The sequence below is a fragment of the Gadus morhua genome, chromosome 12 (genome assembly GCF_902167405.1).
Source record: "Gadus morhua chromosome 12, gadMor3.0, whole genome shotgun sequence".
Taxonomy (NCBI): domain Eukaryota; kingdom Metazoa; phylum Chordata; class Actinopteri; order Gadiformes; family Gadidae; genus Gadus; species Gadus morhua.
In genome coordinates this window covers 24,654,715-24,672,480 of record NC_044059.1, presented here as the reverse complement: position 1 = coordinate 24,672,480, position 17,766 = coordinate 24,654,715, and the positions used below count along the sequence as shown (strand labels likewise).

At 40.4% G+C, this 17,766-nt stretch overlaps 2 protein-coding genes and 1 pseudogene across 3 annotated transcripts; all 3 read right to left on the bottom strand.

Moving 5' to 3' along the window:
- Positions 1 to 1,873: 1,873 nt before the first annotated feature.
- tax1bp3 (Tax1 (human T-cell leukemia virus type I) binding protein 3) lies at positions 1,874 to 6,717 on the bottom strand. The gene is made up of 4 exons (XM_030372770.1): positions 6,434 to 6,717; positions 5,206 to 5,325; positions 4,247 to 4,324; positions 1,874 to 3,926 (listed from the first exon to the last, which is right to left on the bottom strand). The coding sequence occupies exons 1-4, from the start codon at positions 6,470 to 6,472 to the stop codon at positions 3,777 to 3,779; spliced, it is 387 nt and encodes a 128-aa protein (XP_030228630.1). The 5' UTR covers positions 6,473 to 6,717; the 3' UTR covers positions 1,874 to 3,776.
- A 1,013-nt stretch (positions 6,718 to 7,730) lies between these two features.
- hsh2d (hematopoietic SH2 domain containing) lies at positions 7,731 to 10,477 on the bottom strand. The gene is made up of 6 exons (XM_030372651.1): positions 10,254 to 10,477; positions 9,939 to 10,105; positions 9,323 to 9,412; positions 8,923 to 9,088; positions 8,617 to 8,793; positions 7,731 to 8,412 (listed from the first exon to the last, which is right to left on the bottom strand). The coding sequence occupies exons 2-6, from the start codon at positions 10,046 to 10,048 to the stop codon at positions 8,005 to 8,007; spliced, it is 951 nt and encodes a 316-aa protein (XP_030228511.1). The 5' UTR covers positions 10,049 to 10,105; positions 10,254 to 10,477; the 3' UTR covers positions 7,731 to 8,004.
- Positions 10,478 to 10,564: 87 nt separating this feature from the next.
- Positions 10,565 to 16,963, bottom strand: LOC115555660 (ras-related protein Rab-8A-like; annotated as a pseudogene). Its single transcript, XR_003978894.1, has 8 exons — positions 16,749 to 16,963; positions 16,113 to 16,173; positions 15,902 to 15,974; positions 15,665 to 15,742; positions 15,317 to 15,406; positions 15,137 to 15,202; positions 14,640 to 14,690; positions 10,565 to 13,669 (listed from the first exon to the last, which is right to left on the bottom strand). The product of XR_003978894.1 is annotated as a ras-related protein Rab-8A-like (transcript).
- Between the last annotated feature and the right edge of the window lie 803 nt (positions 16,964 to 17,766).

The following is a 17,766-nucleotide window of genomic DNA, read 5'->3' as shown; positions in this document are numbered from 1 at the left end:
CCGGATATTGTAATTATTCAATCGCGTCCAGAGGAAAAAACAACAACTATTAATCTCTTTTGTGAACGACTTTTCTAAATGTTTTATTGTTCAAATGTTTACCTGTTTGAATAGCTCAAAAGCTATGATTCAATATGATGATGTTCAAATTGCAGATATTTTCAATGTATCCGTTGGACAATAAATTGAAATGAGGTTTGTATTAATGTGAATCATCAATCAGAACCCTTAACCTAAAAAGATATGGGAAGATATCAAATCGTTGTATACAATGCAAGTATCAGGGGACCTACAGTATTTACCACACGCATCCTCGATGAAAATGTAAAGTGAAAACTATTTCTCTGTTTTTAATAGTAACGCTATCAGTTTCCTAGCAACAGACCACGTGCTGGTGTTGTGGTACTGATGAGGGCAGACGGCAGCAGAGCCTGTAGTACGACGCTCGGCGGTAGTGCGTGGGCAGTGGGCAGCCGCCCAGATATCATGTTCTGCGGGGGTCTCCTGACAACCGTAGCAGGAGGAGCATGTGGAACGGTGCGTGAATCCCAGAGTCCCCCCCCCCCCCCATCATTCTCTGTGCAACAAAAACACTCTCTTACACAACCTTATTGGTCTCATGGTTACGTGCACAAACACACGCACATCGACACGCGAGCACACACACACACACACACACACACATCGCAAATGAACACACACAGGCACGCGCGCACAAAAGGGTTTCCTCATCAATTATTTCTCAAAGGGGGATTCTGGCTCAGCATCACACTGGATCCAATCCCTCCCGTGACGAGACAAAGACCAGGTGGTATTTAAGGACTTCTGAAGATGCGTGAAAAACGTTGGGAAAGCAAATTCCTCTTCTATGAATTCCAAGGTATAACCCCTTAAAACAAACTACCATTAACTTGATTTATGTTCACACGGTAGGAAATTTAACCCGACATTGCTGTGTCTACTCATGATGGCATATTTCAGCTTTTTGTTAAGTGTAAACACAGTTGTTTTGACTCCTTGTGGTCTTGAGATATGTATCAACGCTCTTCTAAACATGCTGCATCATGCCATGATCCACGAGCCCTTCAAAAGGAACATGGTTGGGCAAAGACTCTTGCCTTAACAGATCAAAGTAGGCCGAGCTCTGGAGTCCAAATGCCTTGGTAACACATAAAGGTCAGCGCATAGATCGTTTGAAATGTCACGCGATTACGATTGGCCTGATGGATGAAAAAAGCTGGAGTGACAGTAGAATATATAGGATGGTTATAGTTTAGAATATTGTACATAAGCACTTTATCAGCTTGAAATGCAAAGGTAAACTTCAGATGTATTTTCTTCATCTATAAGTTTGTCCACCAGTGGTACCCATACCACTGGAGGTATATATAGATGATTTAACGTATCATGGTCTAGCATTTCAAAAATATTGTGGCTTATTGCATCCATCTTGTTTTTCAATTCCTTTTTTTTTAATTTGTGTTTTCTTATCAAACAAAGGAGCATAAGCAGTGTGGGTTACTTTTTCTTTTCACCGTTTTCCAAATGACCATGGCCTTTTTGCGGTAAAATTGTGAATATAGGGGGGACTGACACTCAGCCACTGCATGTGTATTTCATTATTTTTAATTTATGCATATGAGGTGGTTGGCGAAAGCTCTTGATGACAATTTAGTGGTGCACCTAAAGTCAAAGGTTGGGAAACTCTGCCCTAAAGCAAATTGTCACATGGGACTGTACCATCTTAACAACTAGTCTACCACAGAGGAGAATGACCCCTGAATTGACACTTTACTCAGAAAGGTTCTTCAAATATTCAGAATATTTGCAGATTCAATGGAATTATTCACAGGTAAGCCAACAGACAAGGACACACTATTTTTATTTTATTTTTTTATTCGCTGGACTGTTTTGGTTAAGCAAACCCCAGAGCCATCTGCATTCAAAGCATCATCATTTTGAGAGAAAAATAGAAAATAGAAAGTAGAAAATGGAAGATTTTTCAGTTCAAGTAGGGGGCGTTCCTTGACCTGCTTGTTCACATCAATAGCAGGCAGATTCAAGAAATCAAACTACAAATTGTTACAGTGTTAGAAGTAGTGAATTAATGCAATACGTGAAAGAACATATAACTTAACGTATCAAAAATAGGAAGGTTCATAATAACAATCTCTCAAATTAGTGTTTGGGTTCAAATAACTCATGCAAAAGGTATATTGCTCTAATGTAAATAGTGATATTGTGTTGGACACAATACTTCCATACTAAATCCATACTATAAATCACCGCAAAGAAATTAAAAATGGATTGAGGTAAATGTCCCTGCTTTGACACAAATTAAATGCTGAAATGTGTGACTACCAATAAAGCAGGTACAAATAATGAGATCCATGACAACATAACTGGGGACTTGTGGACATACTCATTATGAATGGTATAGATTAAGTAGGTAGTGGTAAAACAAACATGGCGCACAATACAGAATGTAGTATAAAAATCAATTGCATATATAAGGAGTACAAAAGTTGTTTTTGAATGGTTTTGCGTAGTTTAGCAAGCCGCTTTGGTTTTTGAAGATATTTTATAATCTAACTAATCTAACAAGCAAACTAAAAATCCCAAATCCCCAATCCTCCCAAATGATCCCAAGTGTGTGTGAATGTGTATGTGTATGGTAATAGTTAGCATTTAAAACAAAAATTACCTTGAAAGGCAAACCTTTTAGATGGTCATTGTAGGCCCTCCCATTTGCCAAGGACTTTAAACAGGTCGTAGTTATTTAATAGAGCAGAACGTTTTCTGGAATTGTAAGCATATATGCCATTATGCACATTCCTTTCAAAATGAATTTATGCAGGTACTGGATGGTGTTTGCATTCAGGCTGTCGTGTGCCATGGAGAGACAATAGGCCCTGTATGTATGGGCTGGATAGTTTAACAATCTTTCCAAAGCAATCGCCTACTTATTTCTCTCTGAGAATGATTAGCGCCGCATTGAATTGAAATGACTCGTCGCTTAAAACCAGGCAGGTAGAGGCACTCCAATGGCAATAAAAGAGCTTCTTACAGACTTGACATCTTGGCACCTCACCGCCAAACAAGCAGTACTTTCACAGGGCGTCTGTATGATTGTAGTTTTTGAGTGTATGATCATGAACTAGACGCTGCAACTCCTCATACTGATTGGTTGAATTGATCTGTTCCCGATAACCAACGTCCAGTATCGGTTTAAAAGATAATTTTGGACTTTTCAAGCTGGACCCTACCTGGCTGCAATGTAACCCAGTGAGGAATTGGTCCATGCAAGTCCTCTTCAAGTACTTGTTTCAGTCACAGATTAGGCTCAGATCGTTATTTTTAGTGAGTGAAAAACACCTAATGGAAATGATCCCTACAGAGAAATACCGCTTTCTTCTTTACCTGTCGCTTAATCCGGTCCGTTTGTTATTTTGTCGAACCGCAACCATGAACAGACCGATCCAGTGAAAGGTACTTTCATTGTAGGGATCCTTTCCATGATCATATCAGACACTTGTAATGACAATCTGAGCCTGTCATTGAAAAAAAATAAAGGCTTTTAAGCGGACTAACATTGACAGGGAGATAATAACATCTCCCTGTCAATGGATTAACATTGCAGCCATGGGCTGCAATGTTAATCCATTGACCGGACGAACTAGTCCAGTACGAGACCAATACTAGACTAGTTGTCCGCAGCCGAAATATTATGAATATAGGGTTCAGGTTAAATCACCCAGAAGACATCCTTAAGCTGCCTATTGTTTTGGGTACCCGCACATGGAGTGTTTGACCGCTTCCTCCAAGGACTTCCTGGTCACCAGTAGTCGTACAACGTCCTCCTTCTTCTTGGTCAGCCTCTTACGAGCCTGGTCATGGGTGACCATGGTCATATCCCAGCCGTTGACCTGGTTGTAAGGAAGGGGAATTTCGTCACTCTAGGCTAACATTTGGTATCTTGTACAGTAAAATGTGCAAAATAATTTGTCTCTTTTGAGCGAGGAACTGCACATAGGAAACATGTATTTTACTTATCGTAGTATTACTTAAAAGTACTTTCACTTTTACTCAATTCTCAAAAAGCTCAAGCAACTTTCTTTAAAAGACAAATATGTAATATATAGCTGTTGAAGATATGGTTTTGAAAAAAACGTCCAGTGAAATGTACATATAGCGCCATCTTGTGAATGTGAAGAAAAAAACGGATGAAACATATGGGTATACATGCCTGCATTATTTTGTCTCCCATCATTAATCCAGCCTTTTCTGCTGGTCCTTGGGGTGTTACCCTGGTTACATAGATACCCTGCGGTGGAGGCAAGAATCAGTCATAAGTACATCCTGTGTTCAAATCACCAGACCTGCAGAAACTAAACAGGTCTGTCCGATGAACACCAATAACCCTAAACCGGTTTAAAACAACAGAGCAAACAACTGCTCTAGTCGATTCTGGATTCAAATCAATACATTTTTGCAATAAATATATATGATTTAATTTATATGCAGCATTGATCATTCTATTTTCAGTATTTACTTTGGCGCTACGGCTTCCTAGCCTTAGGCAAGTATATTATATTAATACAATATATTATAAATATTTATTACACATTATGGACGACTACCATTGCAATATGCAATATATCCATCACACATTGATTGCACAGTACTTTCCATACTAACAGACACTGGTGTCTTCTGCTAAGTGTCTCCAACCCAGGAATGGAGTGGCTGTTTTGAGGTCTTTGGTTCCCTCATTCCCTTCCCAAACAAATGTATAGTCCCACTGATCAACAACACAGAAGACGTAAGTGTATAGGAAACAATAACCACTCATTGGTTTACAAACAATGCAATTTTGTTCAATTCTGAAAGACAAACCCCTTAAATCAATGGGTTTAGCCTGAAAGACAAACCCCTTAAATCCAATACACTCTCATCGTATGTTGATCTATGAGGCAACTCCTGCTTATCACATGGTATGGTGACGCAAGCCTCTATGTATAATCAAAGGGGGGAGTGATTTAGAGTTAGGACTATCATTTTATAGAGATAGCTTGTAGAGTAAAGCTGTCTGATACACACACACACACACACACCACACACACACACACACACACACACACACACACACACACACACACACACACACACACACACACACACACACACACACACACACACACACACCTTGTCGGTTTTGTCCTCTGAGTAGGGATTCTGTACGGGGTCCTGGTCCATCCCCCCTCCGATGCTGAAGCCCAGGATCAGGTGGTCTCCCTGGCACAGCTTCTGGATCTCAACCCGCTGCTGCTCAAAACAAAACAGACAATGTTGTGATTAGCATAGGGTTGGCATAGGCATGCAAAGAACAGAGTCACTGCCTCACTCAAATACTACTGTTTTTGTAGTCGTGTTATAGCAAATGCGTCACTTTCAGCTAAGCATTATCTTCCCCTGATGACCGGTTAACAAAGATGTTTTAACGTGTATAATACATACATAGGCAATCTCAGCAACAATAACATACATGCCTGTTGCCATTTTATAACATCATGATTAGTGAAAATTGACATTGACAAGCTGTTGCTGGCACTTCTAAACAGATGGATCGGGGCTCGGACACCAGGATTTCTCCAAGCACTACTCAACACAAAGGCTGCTATGTGGGGTGGTGAATAAACGACTCTCTCAGTGGGATCAGCCAGTACAATGATGTCTGAGGGCATCTTGAGCAATAATGTGTGACTCAATCGGTTAGTAACTTCAAACATGGTCCGAATTTCAGCGTTGATTTGTTGCTAAACCTCCACATATGTTGAAACCTTTGTCAGGGATTGCAACTGATATAAAATCCCAGAGGAGACAATATTTGTATTTCTGTATTTCTGATTAAAGCCTTAATCAGCAGTGGGTTTCATTACGAGTTGATTGATTTGTGCCCAGCCAATGCCAGACATCAGAATCTCGAGTCAAGACATGAAGTAACCACACCTATTTATCCACCTATGGTGACGCCCTAAAGCTCAAACAAATCCATGTCCGTGGGTCCCCTGTCCCTTTGAGCTATATCTAATACATATCATAATAAACAGGTCATACCAGACCGACAACAGTTACATGGCATGTAAATAAAAAACCCTTAAAATGGTTTTCGGTTAGTTTATGGTTAACAACGTAGAAAATCCATCTGGCTGGTTGTGATCAGGTACCAGAGGGGGTCTAGGAAGTGGAGCTAGTCCTACTAAAACGACTAGGTATTCGTTTCTAAACCTGGAAGTAAATAAGCCCCGAACCTAGTCTTAGGACACATAAATATTCCGAATGGTTTGTTTGCATATCACGTTTAATGTGAAGGCCAAAGTTGAACAAAGAAGTCTGGCTGAAAGGGAAATAAACGTACGACCCGTAAACTTACCACGACAGCTGTAACTGGTTGTCCTGGTATGAAAGACATGGTCGTCAAGAGTGCAGAGCGATGGTGTACTTTCGGAAATAGTTGCCGTTTCTCTTTATGTATGTACAGAATATTTGAATACCGGAACGACTTCCAAAATCAACGCTTAAAGTCACTTCCAACCTGATTTCTAGCACGTAAGAATCGAAGCGTCGATGACGATGATGTCACTGCACTGGCCCGTGGGTTTGGGCTGGCGTGTCTTTACAGCAAGGCGTGATCAGCGAGGGCGGTGCTTTTGTTTGGATTTATTGCGTTCATTGAGTCGTAAATGGACCCCACTTCATTGTATTGCTGGAAGTATTAAATCGAACTATTCATTTTTTTTTTTTTTTTTCCATGATTTTGCGTCATGGGACAGCCCTGGGTGTATCCAATAAAACGAGACAGCTTACCCAACTGGTGACCCGTTTAATAGGCAACGACTGCTTACAATTCGTTATTCAGGACTACTAAAAAAAACATGATACAAAAACTACGGTGAAATTAAGTTAGTATTCTTCAGCTATGCGCATTATTTGCCACTAGGTGTCTCTCAGAATCTCCTTAAAAAACACACAAAAAATGTAACTAAAAATTAAAAACCTTTTCCTCAAAAAACACATCCCCACTCTGTATTCCTTCTCAAGGTTTATTCCTTGATAATTAAGTAAATTTTTATTGCCTTTTGGGCTATGGTTAAGGGGTGTCCTTTGAGACCCTAACTGGGTTGGGCTGTACAAATAAAATGAAAACACTCAAGAGCAGCTGGTCTACATAAACATGTGTAAGCGCGCGCGCACACAACCACACACACACACACACACACACACACACTATACCTGTCAGCCCTTCACAAGAACAGATCAGCATACAACAAAACAGGCCAAGATGCTGTGAACCCATGGCCCATTGGTGTCAGTTGGCCGCTTTGTCTGCTGTCCTGATATGGCTTCTGTGCGTCCACTCTGTTTCAGTCTTTACGTCTCTTCTTCATGCTTGCTCCTCTTCTTTCTTCTTCCTCTGACTAATATCGTACCTATGTTCTTCTTCACGCGCTGGAATGTGACGACACACACACACACACACACACACACACACACACCACACACACACACACACACACACACACACACACACACACACACACACACACACACACACACACACACACACACACACACACACACACACACACACACACCCCTCGTGTGTATCAAATGTAAACCAGTAAAACAAGTTTAGTAAGTTTCGGCCCACATTACAGACGACTGAACAAACCATTTTGCATGATGGGAACTTCCACACTTGGCCCTATTAATGTTCCCCTATTCATATCACCCAATGAAAATATATGTCAGGCAATTCAGAAATATTTACTTTGTGCGATTCTTTATTTATACCATCACCTATCGCATATTGTTATTAACATTGAATTGACACAAAAAAATCAATAAAATTGAAGAAAGATTTTTAAAGAGACCTCATCGCCTTAATTTGGTTCAGATAATTTAACCATTCAAGGAGATCAATGTTAGTCTGATCTCTAACCCCTAGTAATAGCCAGGCGCATAAGGTGGGGGGTGCAGATACTCCTCAGGCAACGCATCATCCGCCCGTCTTGGGGCTCCGCTGGGGTCGGCCTCTGCTGGCTGAGGGCTCTCCTGCGACTCTCTCTTCTTCTTTCGAAACAGCGCCATCACCTTCACCTGGCTGGGCATGGCCAAGAACTTTGGGTTAGGGTTGGGGTTAGGCTCAGCACGTTTGTCCTGTGCAGCACTCTGCTCTGTGCTGGGGCTGGACGTGAAAGGAGGATAAGGGAGTGTTGGATACAGCCGGGCAATGTTATCGGTCTCTCTGTGACTGGGGACCTCTGCGGGGATGTCCGAGGCCGGGACTGCTGGTATACTGTTGTAGATATGAGCAAGGCCGGGTAGTGCTGTTGGTTCCATAGCATTTACCTGAAATTGACGGCAGATGTTTTTATGAACAAAAAAGGAAGTGTCAATGCACTTGAAAAAGAATCACGAATCTGAAAAGAAGTAGAAGAGGTCAAAGGGCACTTCTTATGATGCTCTGTGCTCTTAAGAAGCATAAAATGGGAAAACATTTTCAATAAATCAAACCAAAGAAGGTTTACACAGAGAAACAATAGCATTGATTACCGGAGGCTGCAGCCAAAGTTCATAATGTGATCCCTGATCTGGTGGATGGCTATTAAACCCATTAGGTGGGAGGTCTGTGTGATACGGAGGTGTCAATAAGGTCGGTATGGCCGGTAATGCGGTCCGATGAGGGAGGGCTGGGGGGATATCTTCATCTCGTTCAGTATCCTCTGAAATCTTTAATGGCATCGGAAGAGATTGAAAAACAGAGGGAAGGATTAAAGAGAACCGAAGTCTTCATAGTGGCAATATGGCATTGAAATCAATCAGCGAAATATGATTGCATGTGTTTCGGGTTTTCCTAACCTTTATACAAGGCACGGTCAACGCCTCGTTGAAAGGCATGATGGGAGTTCTGCTGTGAAAGTCCACCAGGTCCTGCAGAGAGCGGTGGCGCGTGGACTCACCGGTGAGGGTGTAGTTTCCATCTTGCAGTGCGTCAATCATAAAATGTCTGCAGCGATCTGTAGCTCTTTGTTTAGTTGGGGAAGACAATCAGTACGAAAGCCAAAGGAGGAAGCTTTTTTCAGCTATTTATAAATACCGTATTGTTGTTGTTTGAGTGGTGTGTATCAAAGTTTGCAATTGACATAGAACAGCCTTACATAAAAGTGATGAAGAATTGAAATAAGTGTATATCGGACCCTTATATTTCATGAGTTAATAATGATTGGTAAGCAGAGGAACAAGTACTGAAAAAGCTTACCGGTACGAGAGTGTGAAGCCATTCCTGCTCTCACCAACTCGGACAAGGAAGTAGCCAGGAGGTTTACACATTAGAAGCGCCTCTGCATCCCTGTGTTGATCACATTTAACAAGTCAAATAAGGTGTTCTTCCACCACAGACTGCTCAACATGTCTGTTTCATACCAGGCTAAGATAGGTAGGGGTGTGTTAATTTTTCTAATGGAGATGATACAAGAAACTACCTTCATTACAAACTGAAAGATGTTGCATTAGCGCATTATATTTTTCAACTAAATTGCGGCAGGCCTGTTGTACTTATTTCAACAAATCATATATGTAAATGATGTAAATAAAGTTAATTAACAGGATGCTAAAACTTTAAGAATAGATGTTGACAGTAGGCATAGGCAAATATTGTAGATCACATTTTTGATATGAAACATTACATACTACATTATGTATTAAATCTATTTGATGATTTAATGTTGAGTAGAAGTAAGAATAAGTTAACACCATACACCGTCAGAAGGCCTGTCAATGGCACATTGTTTAGATTCCTCATCAATTATAAATTCCTCAAAAATTCGTTGGACCTATTAGAAAACGTGATAGCGTTTTCCAATTGCAGAACTCACTTCCTCGAGGTGACGCCGTGGAACCATTCCGGAACCGTATCCCATTGGGACTGGTTGAACCAAGGAATGGAAGTCCTCCTGTTATCCCCGTAGAAGTGATTAACATCCATCGCACTAGTCCGGTGTAAAGGTAGGCAGACTCAAGTCCATTGGTAGGCTACAAGGACCTAAACATAAACGTATACTTTCAACAACAAAGCAACAACAAATGGAGGCCTATGCCCCATGTGTCACATCAGCGCTATCATGGTTTAGGATAATCACCATCTCATCATAAATGGTGCTTAGCTAATCGCTAAATCAAGGAATATTTACCTGAATGCAGTGATGACGCGAATGAGGTGTCGCAGCCGAGGGAGCAGCACCCAGCCACCTGATCGGGTCGGTGGGTGGAACTGTTTACAGGTAGGTGTATTCATACAAACCCGCCAGCCATGACCTTCAAATAATATAAACGTCCAAGAAAATAGCAGAAGGGGATTTCAAATGACATAGTATTCTATGGATCACTTAAAAAATAAAAAATACATCAGTTAGGCAACATTTAAAGTGTTACCCGCCCTAAAACGATATGTAGGTCATTCTCGCATTTCTTTTACATACAAACACAAAAAAAAAAAACTTGCTTAAAAGAATCTCTTTTTTTTTAATAAATCATCAAAAGTACACATATCCACAGAGGTGAAGATCAATTCAGTAAGATGTTTTATGAAAGTACAATCACTGAAAATCTTATTTACAATTGTTGAGGGGAAAAAAAGGAAATTCTTCCCTATGGAATCGTATTTAATTTGAATTTCATCCATGGAATGCTATTGGTCAACATCAATGTGGCAGATTTATCATGTAATATATACCTTTTAAAGCTCCAATACAAAATACCCTCAACCTGTTCCAGAGGCATTTCCAAGAGTTCAAATAGTTGTTTTCTTCTGGTAACAGGGTTACCATTACATTTTGGTATTGTGTAAAGTGCTGAAATACAGAGTTCAATATAATTGTAGGGTACTAGGGATATCATGACTTGAGCTCCAAACAAACTCTTAAAGCAGAAAATAAAGCGGAACAAAGCAAATAAAAGACAAAAATGGCTCTATAACTAAGCCCCTCTGAACATTTCTAAAATCAGTGAAATTCTTTAATATAATATCAATAGTAATGTGAATTAATCAGGAACATACAAGATGCATAATTCTGATGACTTGGTCAGCGTCGTATTGAGGTTATGACAAGCAAAATGGGAATGTGACACAAGAGATGGAAAGTCTTATCGCTTTTCTATTAACTCTCAAACTCACTGGAAATCAATGTGCATGTAGGCCTATACGTACCAAAAAAATAATAATTATAGATTAGGGATTTTTTTTGGAGGAATGTTTTGAGAATAAAAAAAAAGGGGTGGACCTAAACCGAAAAAACATAAATATTATATTCTAAATATGGATCCAAATCTATTTGCTAATTTCATATTTTTTTCAGAACGAGGCCTCAGATGAGGATAAAAGGGAGCCAGTTTGTGAGGCCCCTCCCACCACCCTGGGGAGGGTAAAAACGCATACTCGGTGACAAAGCGAAAAGAACGGAAAGAAGAAGAGTGAAAGATGGTGAGGATTCTGTGCATCCCATTTTGGAACAAACACGTCTCCAAGTGCTCAGAAGCCCTTCTCCAAAGACATGTTGTACAGAAGGAAAGATTGAAAAAGTGCATTAGGAAATCAAAGGGCACTTTGTTTACTTCATAAATACTGCTACAGTACAGCCCACCTTCCAAGGGCCGGAAAACAAGTTCCCCTCGTTAAAACTATGAACTGGAAGAAATATAAATGTATTCAACATACAAATCAAGTTCACCAGAAAGCCTCCACTGCAACATAGCCTATATGGCCCCCTGGTGTTACACTTGGGTATCGCATTTCATATCAGTGTCGCTTGTCCAACAGTTGAAGTGCATGGACAATCCTCAACCTCAAACTAATCGTGTCTCCTTTGCATTTCTGAATACCTTAAACAAAAGGAATCAAATAAAAAAAAGATGCTTAGAATTTTACCTAAATATTGACGATAGACAATGAATACATGTGCCTCTCATAACAGTGACCAAACTTCTAGTTCCCTCTAAATGTGGAATGGTTCAGCATTACAACTGAAAATGTATACATAGTGGCATTGAAAAATAAAATAAAATGTAATGTGCGATGAGAAAGACACACTGGCACACTGACTAATTTAGACTGTAAATGATGGCCGAAGACAAAAATAAAGATGAAGGTATCAGCTGTAGATATACAAACATTGGGGTCATTATAACCGACATTCAAACCTATGTATAGTCTAGTCAGTATGTACATTAAGTGAATGCACCCTTAACTTGATCACATATGCCATACATACATATATATATTTACAGAAGAAATGAATATGAAGTTTAGAATCCTATGAAGGAAATACCTGTTAACCTGATACTGAGAATAAATGCCAATCAGGCATAAGAATAAATGGATAGACGATAAGCAGAAAGTGCATTGTTTCAGTGACTGCTTCTTGGGAGATGTAGAGACACTGCTTACGATCAGTGTTACAACGTCAGCATGTTGTCAGAATGATGATGTCAGTTTTCCAAATCATTAAAATCAAATCATTAAAAATTGATGGAAAGAAGCCTAACTAGCCTAGAATATCCATTGCCATTTCTATTAAGAGAAATTACAAGGATTTCTAGGAACATCGCAACCTGGTTTGTCAGTTTGTCAAGAAGTTTACGTCCTTGATGGTATGGTTTTAAGAAACAAATGGCCAATCTGTATTTACTCCATATTATCCTTTTCAGTGAGCTTTAACCAACACCACTTCCAAAGTCCAAGGCCATTCAACTGGGTCAGTTGTGCCTCAAGAAAGTGAAACAGATTAGTGAAGAAATAGCATCTTAGCATAAGCAGCTTCAAGAGTCAGCATTACCCAAAAAGGAAAAGAAAATGTGGGTAATGAAGCTGATGAGACTGAAAAAGGGTTGAACTTCAGAGTCGTGTATGCCGGCAAGAGTTCGGCAACTACTGAAAATGCATATATACGCAATTCCGTGTGTCAAATAACACTGTTAAATGGATAGCCTTTAAATGCCAGAGACGATTCAGTTTGTTAAAGAGTAACAAAATGTATACATTTGATCAGTAACTATCTGTAAAAATAATCAGCAAAACTATCTTTTTGGAAATATAATTGGAAGGATTCCCTGAGTAATTGAACAATGAAACCTGGGGCTGCAGAGTTGTGGAGGTGGGGCTTTGGCCTCAGGACAGAGGGAGTTAAGAATCAAATCATTTGTTCAGGTAACCAATCAAGGACGAGTGTCGAGGGATGGCCACTGTGAGAAAAAACGTTTTGTTATGAATGTTTCTGTAAACATGGTACTCAGATTTTATGAGGTACTCTGTTTGAGGCCATAAGCATGTTTTTCAATTGACTATGGAAGAGAAAGTGGGGGGATTTCTTTGTTGTTGCAAGGATACCAGCGGCGGGAAAAACCAGAACTGGGAGAGAGGGGTGAGGTGAAGGATCTGTGCATGCTCTGTCCAGTCCTGTCGGGACACAGTTAAGGCGATGGTGGCTTTTTTTTTCCAACAGCGGTCCGCCTGTCTCTCTCCTCACAGGAGTGTACAGCGGAAAAGGCTGGTCTTCTTGGGCTGCTCTGTAAACTTTACCCCTTGGTTGCTTCCCTGGGGGTTGTTGCCCTCCTGGAACACAGGCGAGAGCACACAAACAAAATGGAAGAGATGCACACACACACACTACACAACGACAGACTTACAAAGCCATTCACACTACATAATCTAATTATCAGTAATCATCAGTGGAGAAAGTGTTACGCCGGCCACACACCGGCGCCGAAGAGCAGCGGTGCGCATTTCACGCGTGTCAATTGCCGCCCCTAGCACCAATAGGAAGCAGCGCGCTGCAGCACCGTTGCGATATGTTTTGAAAGAAGGTATAGGCTACCATAACGTCATACCAGTTGTTTTATGACTACATATATGGCCCCGATGCACATGATCCTCTGTTTGTGCTTACTATGATTAATTCATAGTTACTTTATGTACCGTTGGCACTTTGTTTACGGTTTAGTCACTTCCAGACTTTATTTACTTTCATTGCTCATTATTTTTGAATTGTGGAATTATTTATATATTGCATCAAACAATCTCCATATGTACAGGACCTGGTATCAAGCCGGGATGTACCAAAACAGCTTTAAAGAAGTGCTTTTTCAGGGGCGACGACGCTAGGGAATAGAACAGTGGCGGGAAGCCTATCTGGGCGGCGTGGTGCGCTGCCCCGCGTCTAGTGGGCACCGGTGTGTGCTAGTACGTCCGGAATAATGGGGGCGTTCTTTTGACGCGCCCCTTCGGCGCCGGTGTGGTGGCTGGCTTTTATAACGGCCAATGCATGAAAGAAAATGTGTGGAGTTCTAACATACTTGGATTTATCATTACATAAATATATGGAAAGAAAATAAGTAACTTCTTCTATAAATAAATGTTTGGCATGCGTCACATAAATAAGTTATTGTCTAGGAGTAACTGTGTTACAGTATTTTGTCCCATTACAGATACTCTGTGCCCAATACACTAGCAGTTCACGCAACCAAAGTAATATGATCAGGCTTGCACAGCCTCATCAATATTTTAGCCACAGCCAAAGACTTACCAGCTTTTTATCCATTTTAGCCTTGATGTCCCTGGCAAGGGTCAAAAAGGCCTGCAGGAAACACGAATAGTGAATACAATGAGGACTGGATAAGTGAAGACAAATGTTTGTGAGCGTCATCATCATAATATTGAATCAAGTCATGTCCCAATAACAATTTTATAGTCTGAATGGATGATTGATAAAGGACGTAAAATTATCACATTAAATGAGATAAACCTCTGCATGATTCATTAACAACGCGTTATCAGTTAATTGGCAGATTGATGTCCTGTAAAATTCCCAACGATTATCAATCCACCCTACCCACCCAAAGGAAGCAAGAAAAAAATATGCAACACACTTAACTTTAAGGCTCGAGATGGAGATACAACACAAGCAGTAAAATCAGAATCAACCGGGGTATTCGATCACCAAGAGACAAACGTGATTGGGCAACGTGATTCTCTGTACTGCAGACCTAAAGCAATTCACCGCAGTAAAAACAGTTGACTCACGTTCTCCACGTTAATGTTGGCCTTTGCACTGGTCTCCATGAACTTGATACCGTACTCCAGTGCCAGCTAGCAACAAGAGATAGGAAATCAAAAGGCACAATTAGAACTCCAAACGCGTTGACGTTCAGTACGCAACTCTGAGAGCGCTTCCATAAGTCCAGCACAGCTCAAGCGCCTTACCTTCTCTCCCGTTCCTTGGACACCTGTCGCTTGTCGTTGACGGTCACACTTGTTCCCAAGGACCATCTTCTCCACGTCTGCCGAGGCATGCTGCACCAGGGGAGGAGACAGGGTGATTGGTAAAGGATCCATCAGCACAGATGTCACAGGATGTTAGATAGTACATATTTATTTAGCAGACGCTTTTGTCCAAAGCGACTTACAGCAATTGCATTCAACAATGAAGACATAGACCACAAAAAGCGCAAGAATCAGTTAAGCGCAACAATATAGACACAAGAGATTGAGACGGATAGAGATAAATAGACAAGAGATTTTCCGTTTGTTTTGTTCTTTCGCCACAAGTACCTCTTCGATGTTCCGTATCCAGTTCTTGATGTTGTCGAAGGACTTCTCATTGGTGATGTCAAATACTAACATGATGCCCTGGTGAAGTCACACAATAAATCGCGCAGAAGAAACAAACAAAGTGAGACTTAATATCTTATATACAGAGTAAATGTTGAAACAAAGACAGAGTATAGGCTCCATTATACACAAACCAAATCAATAAACTCTACTGAATCATATATGCGGAGCTCAGACAGGCTACTCACCATGGCCCCCCCTATAGTAGGCCGTTGTAATGGTTCGGAATCTCTCCTGTCCTGCCGTATCCCTAAAACGGAGATACATGGTTCATTACTTGTTTCATCAAGGTAATAATGGATCACATATTCAGCACTACTTTTTCTGAATGCTAACTTAGTGTTTCCAAAATGTTATCCTTATTGATTACACATCACCACTTTCTTACCATATTTGTAGCTTGATCTTTTTCCCATCTAGTTCTATTGTTCTTATTTTGAAGTCAATACCTGGGAATTGAAATCAGACACATCAGATTCAGTGAGGTGATCCACGCTCTCTTTCCAAAACAACTCAGCATCGCTAGAGGCAATAGTTAAAGAAAGAAACTAGAGAATTTGGGTAGGATAGTCGCTAACTGCATACTGTGCAGTACTTTCACATACTGATGACTATTAGCTTTATTAAATGACTAACATTAAACTCAATCTAGTTTAATGTAGCGCATATAAACGGTTTAGTTATTTCTATAATTCTTATTTCTCATTCTACCATAATAATTCTTCTGGGTGCAAGTCACCACCCCATCCAGACGATGGTGAAGACATTTTTGAACTGCGTATTTAACAATTATTATAATCACATACACACACACATGCTTTGAATTCCATGTACAAAAGAAAATGATGTGGCTTAACGACAGTGGACCTTACACTACGAGAAGCCGGTTAGGTTGCTTCCTGGCTAACCAGCTCATAATGAATGTTAACCAAAAAGTTAGCAAGGAATTAGCATGAAGGGATGGGCTTCTGCGTTAGGGCACTTTTATGGCAAAGACAACACAAATAACGAATACTTGTCTTACCTATCGTGGAGATAAACGTTGAGTTGAAGGCATCCTCTGAAAATCGGAATAGCACACATGTCTTTCCGACGCCTGAATCGCCGATTAAAAGTAGTTTGAACAAGTAATCGTAAGTCTTCGCCATGTTATTAGCTATTGCGGATATCCCGCCCGTCGACTCGTGTAATGCCAAGAGGGTTGCTGCTTGTCACTTGAAGGGGTTTTCCGATTGGTTGAGCTAAATGTCATTCTCCTCTGTCGTCGTGGCTCCGGAAGTTACATGCCTGACTTTAGGTATGATTGTTTTATAAACCGTGGTGGGCCGAACTGGTTATATGATGTGCAGGGATCCTGCATAAAAGTGAACAGACGCAAAACAAGCGCACCCCATCACCTCCGCTCCTCCGAATGCGTGAGATACACTTGCTTTTACCTTCAACTGACTCCGAAAAGCTTCTAAAATCACTGAGATGTCTGTAAGTGATTTATTTTCTGTGATCCGTGTTTTAATTTATATTTTCTATATTGCATTATTTTCTCGGAACTAACGATGAAAATAACAGTATTTCATGTATAAACATAATTTGCTTAAACATGATATACGTTGAATGTAATTAATTAAACATGAAGTACAGGCCTACACTTCTTTAACAAGTTTATTTGTTTTACTTGCTTCATTGCTTTTGTAGACCTAAACGATTAAATGTCAGAAGGATAACACGATATTTAAAGTAATACATTATGTATACAGTAGGAGGCAGTATTGGACAAGAAGGATATTCAGTTACGACGACTACGAAAGATAATGAAATTCTTTTTGGTCGGGCCCTTGATTGTACATTTTCAACACTGTGGTTTTTAAACTGGATGCAGCTTGCTAAGGACCTGATGCGCCCAAGTTTGTCCCGACGAAAAGCGAAGGCACAAGAAAAACGGCTGGTAACAGATCCCAACTACTACCACACGGATGTCAAAGCCCAGGTAATGATAAATATATAGCCTACATAATTTTGAGTATGAGAACAGTTATGTACAATTA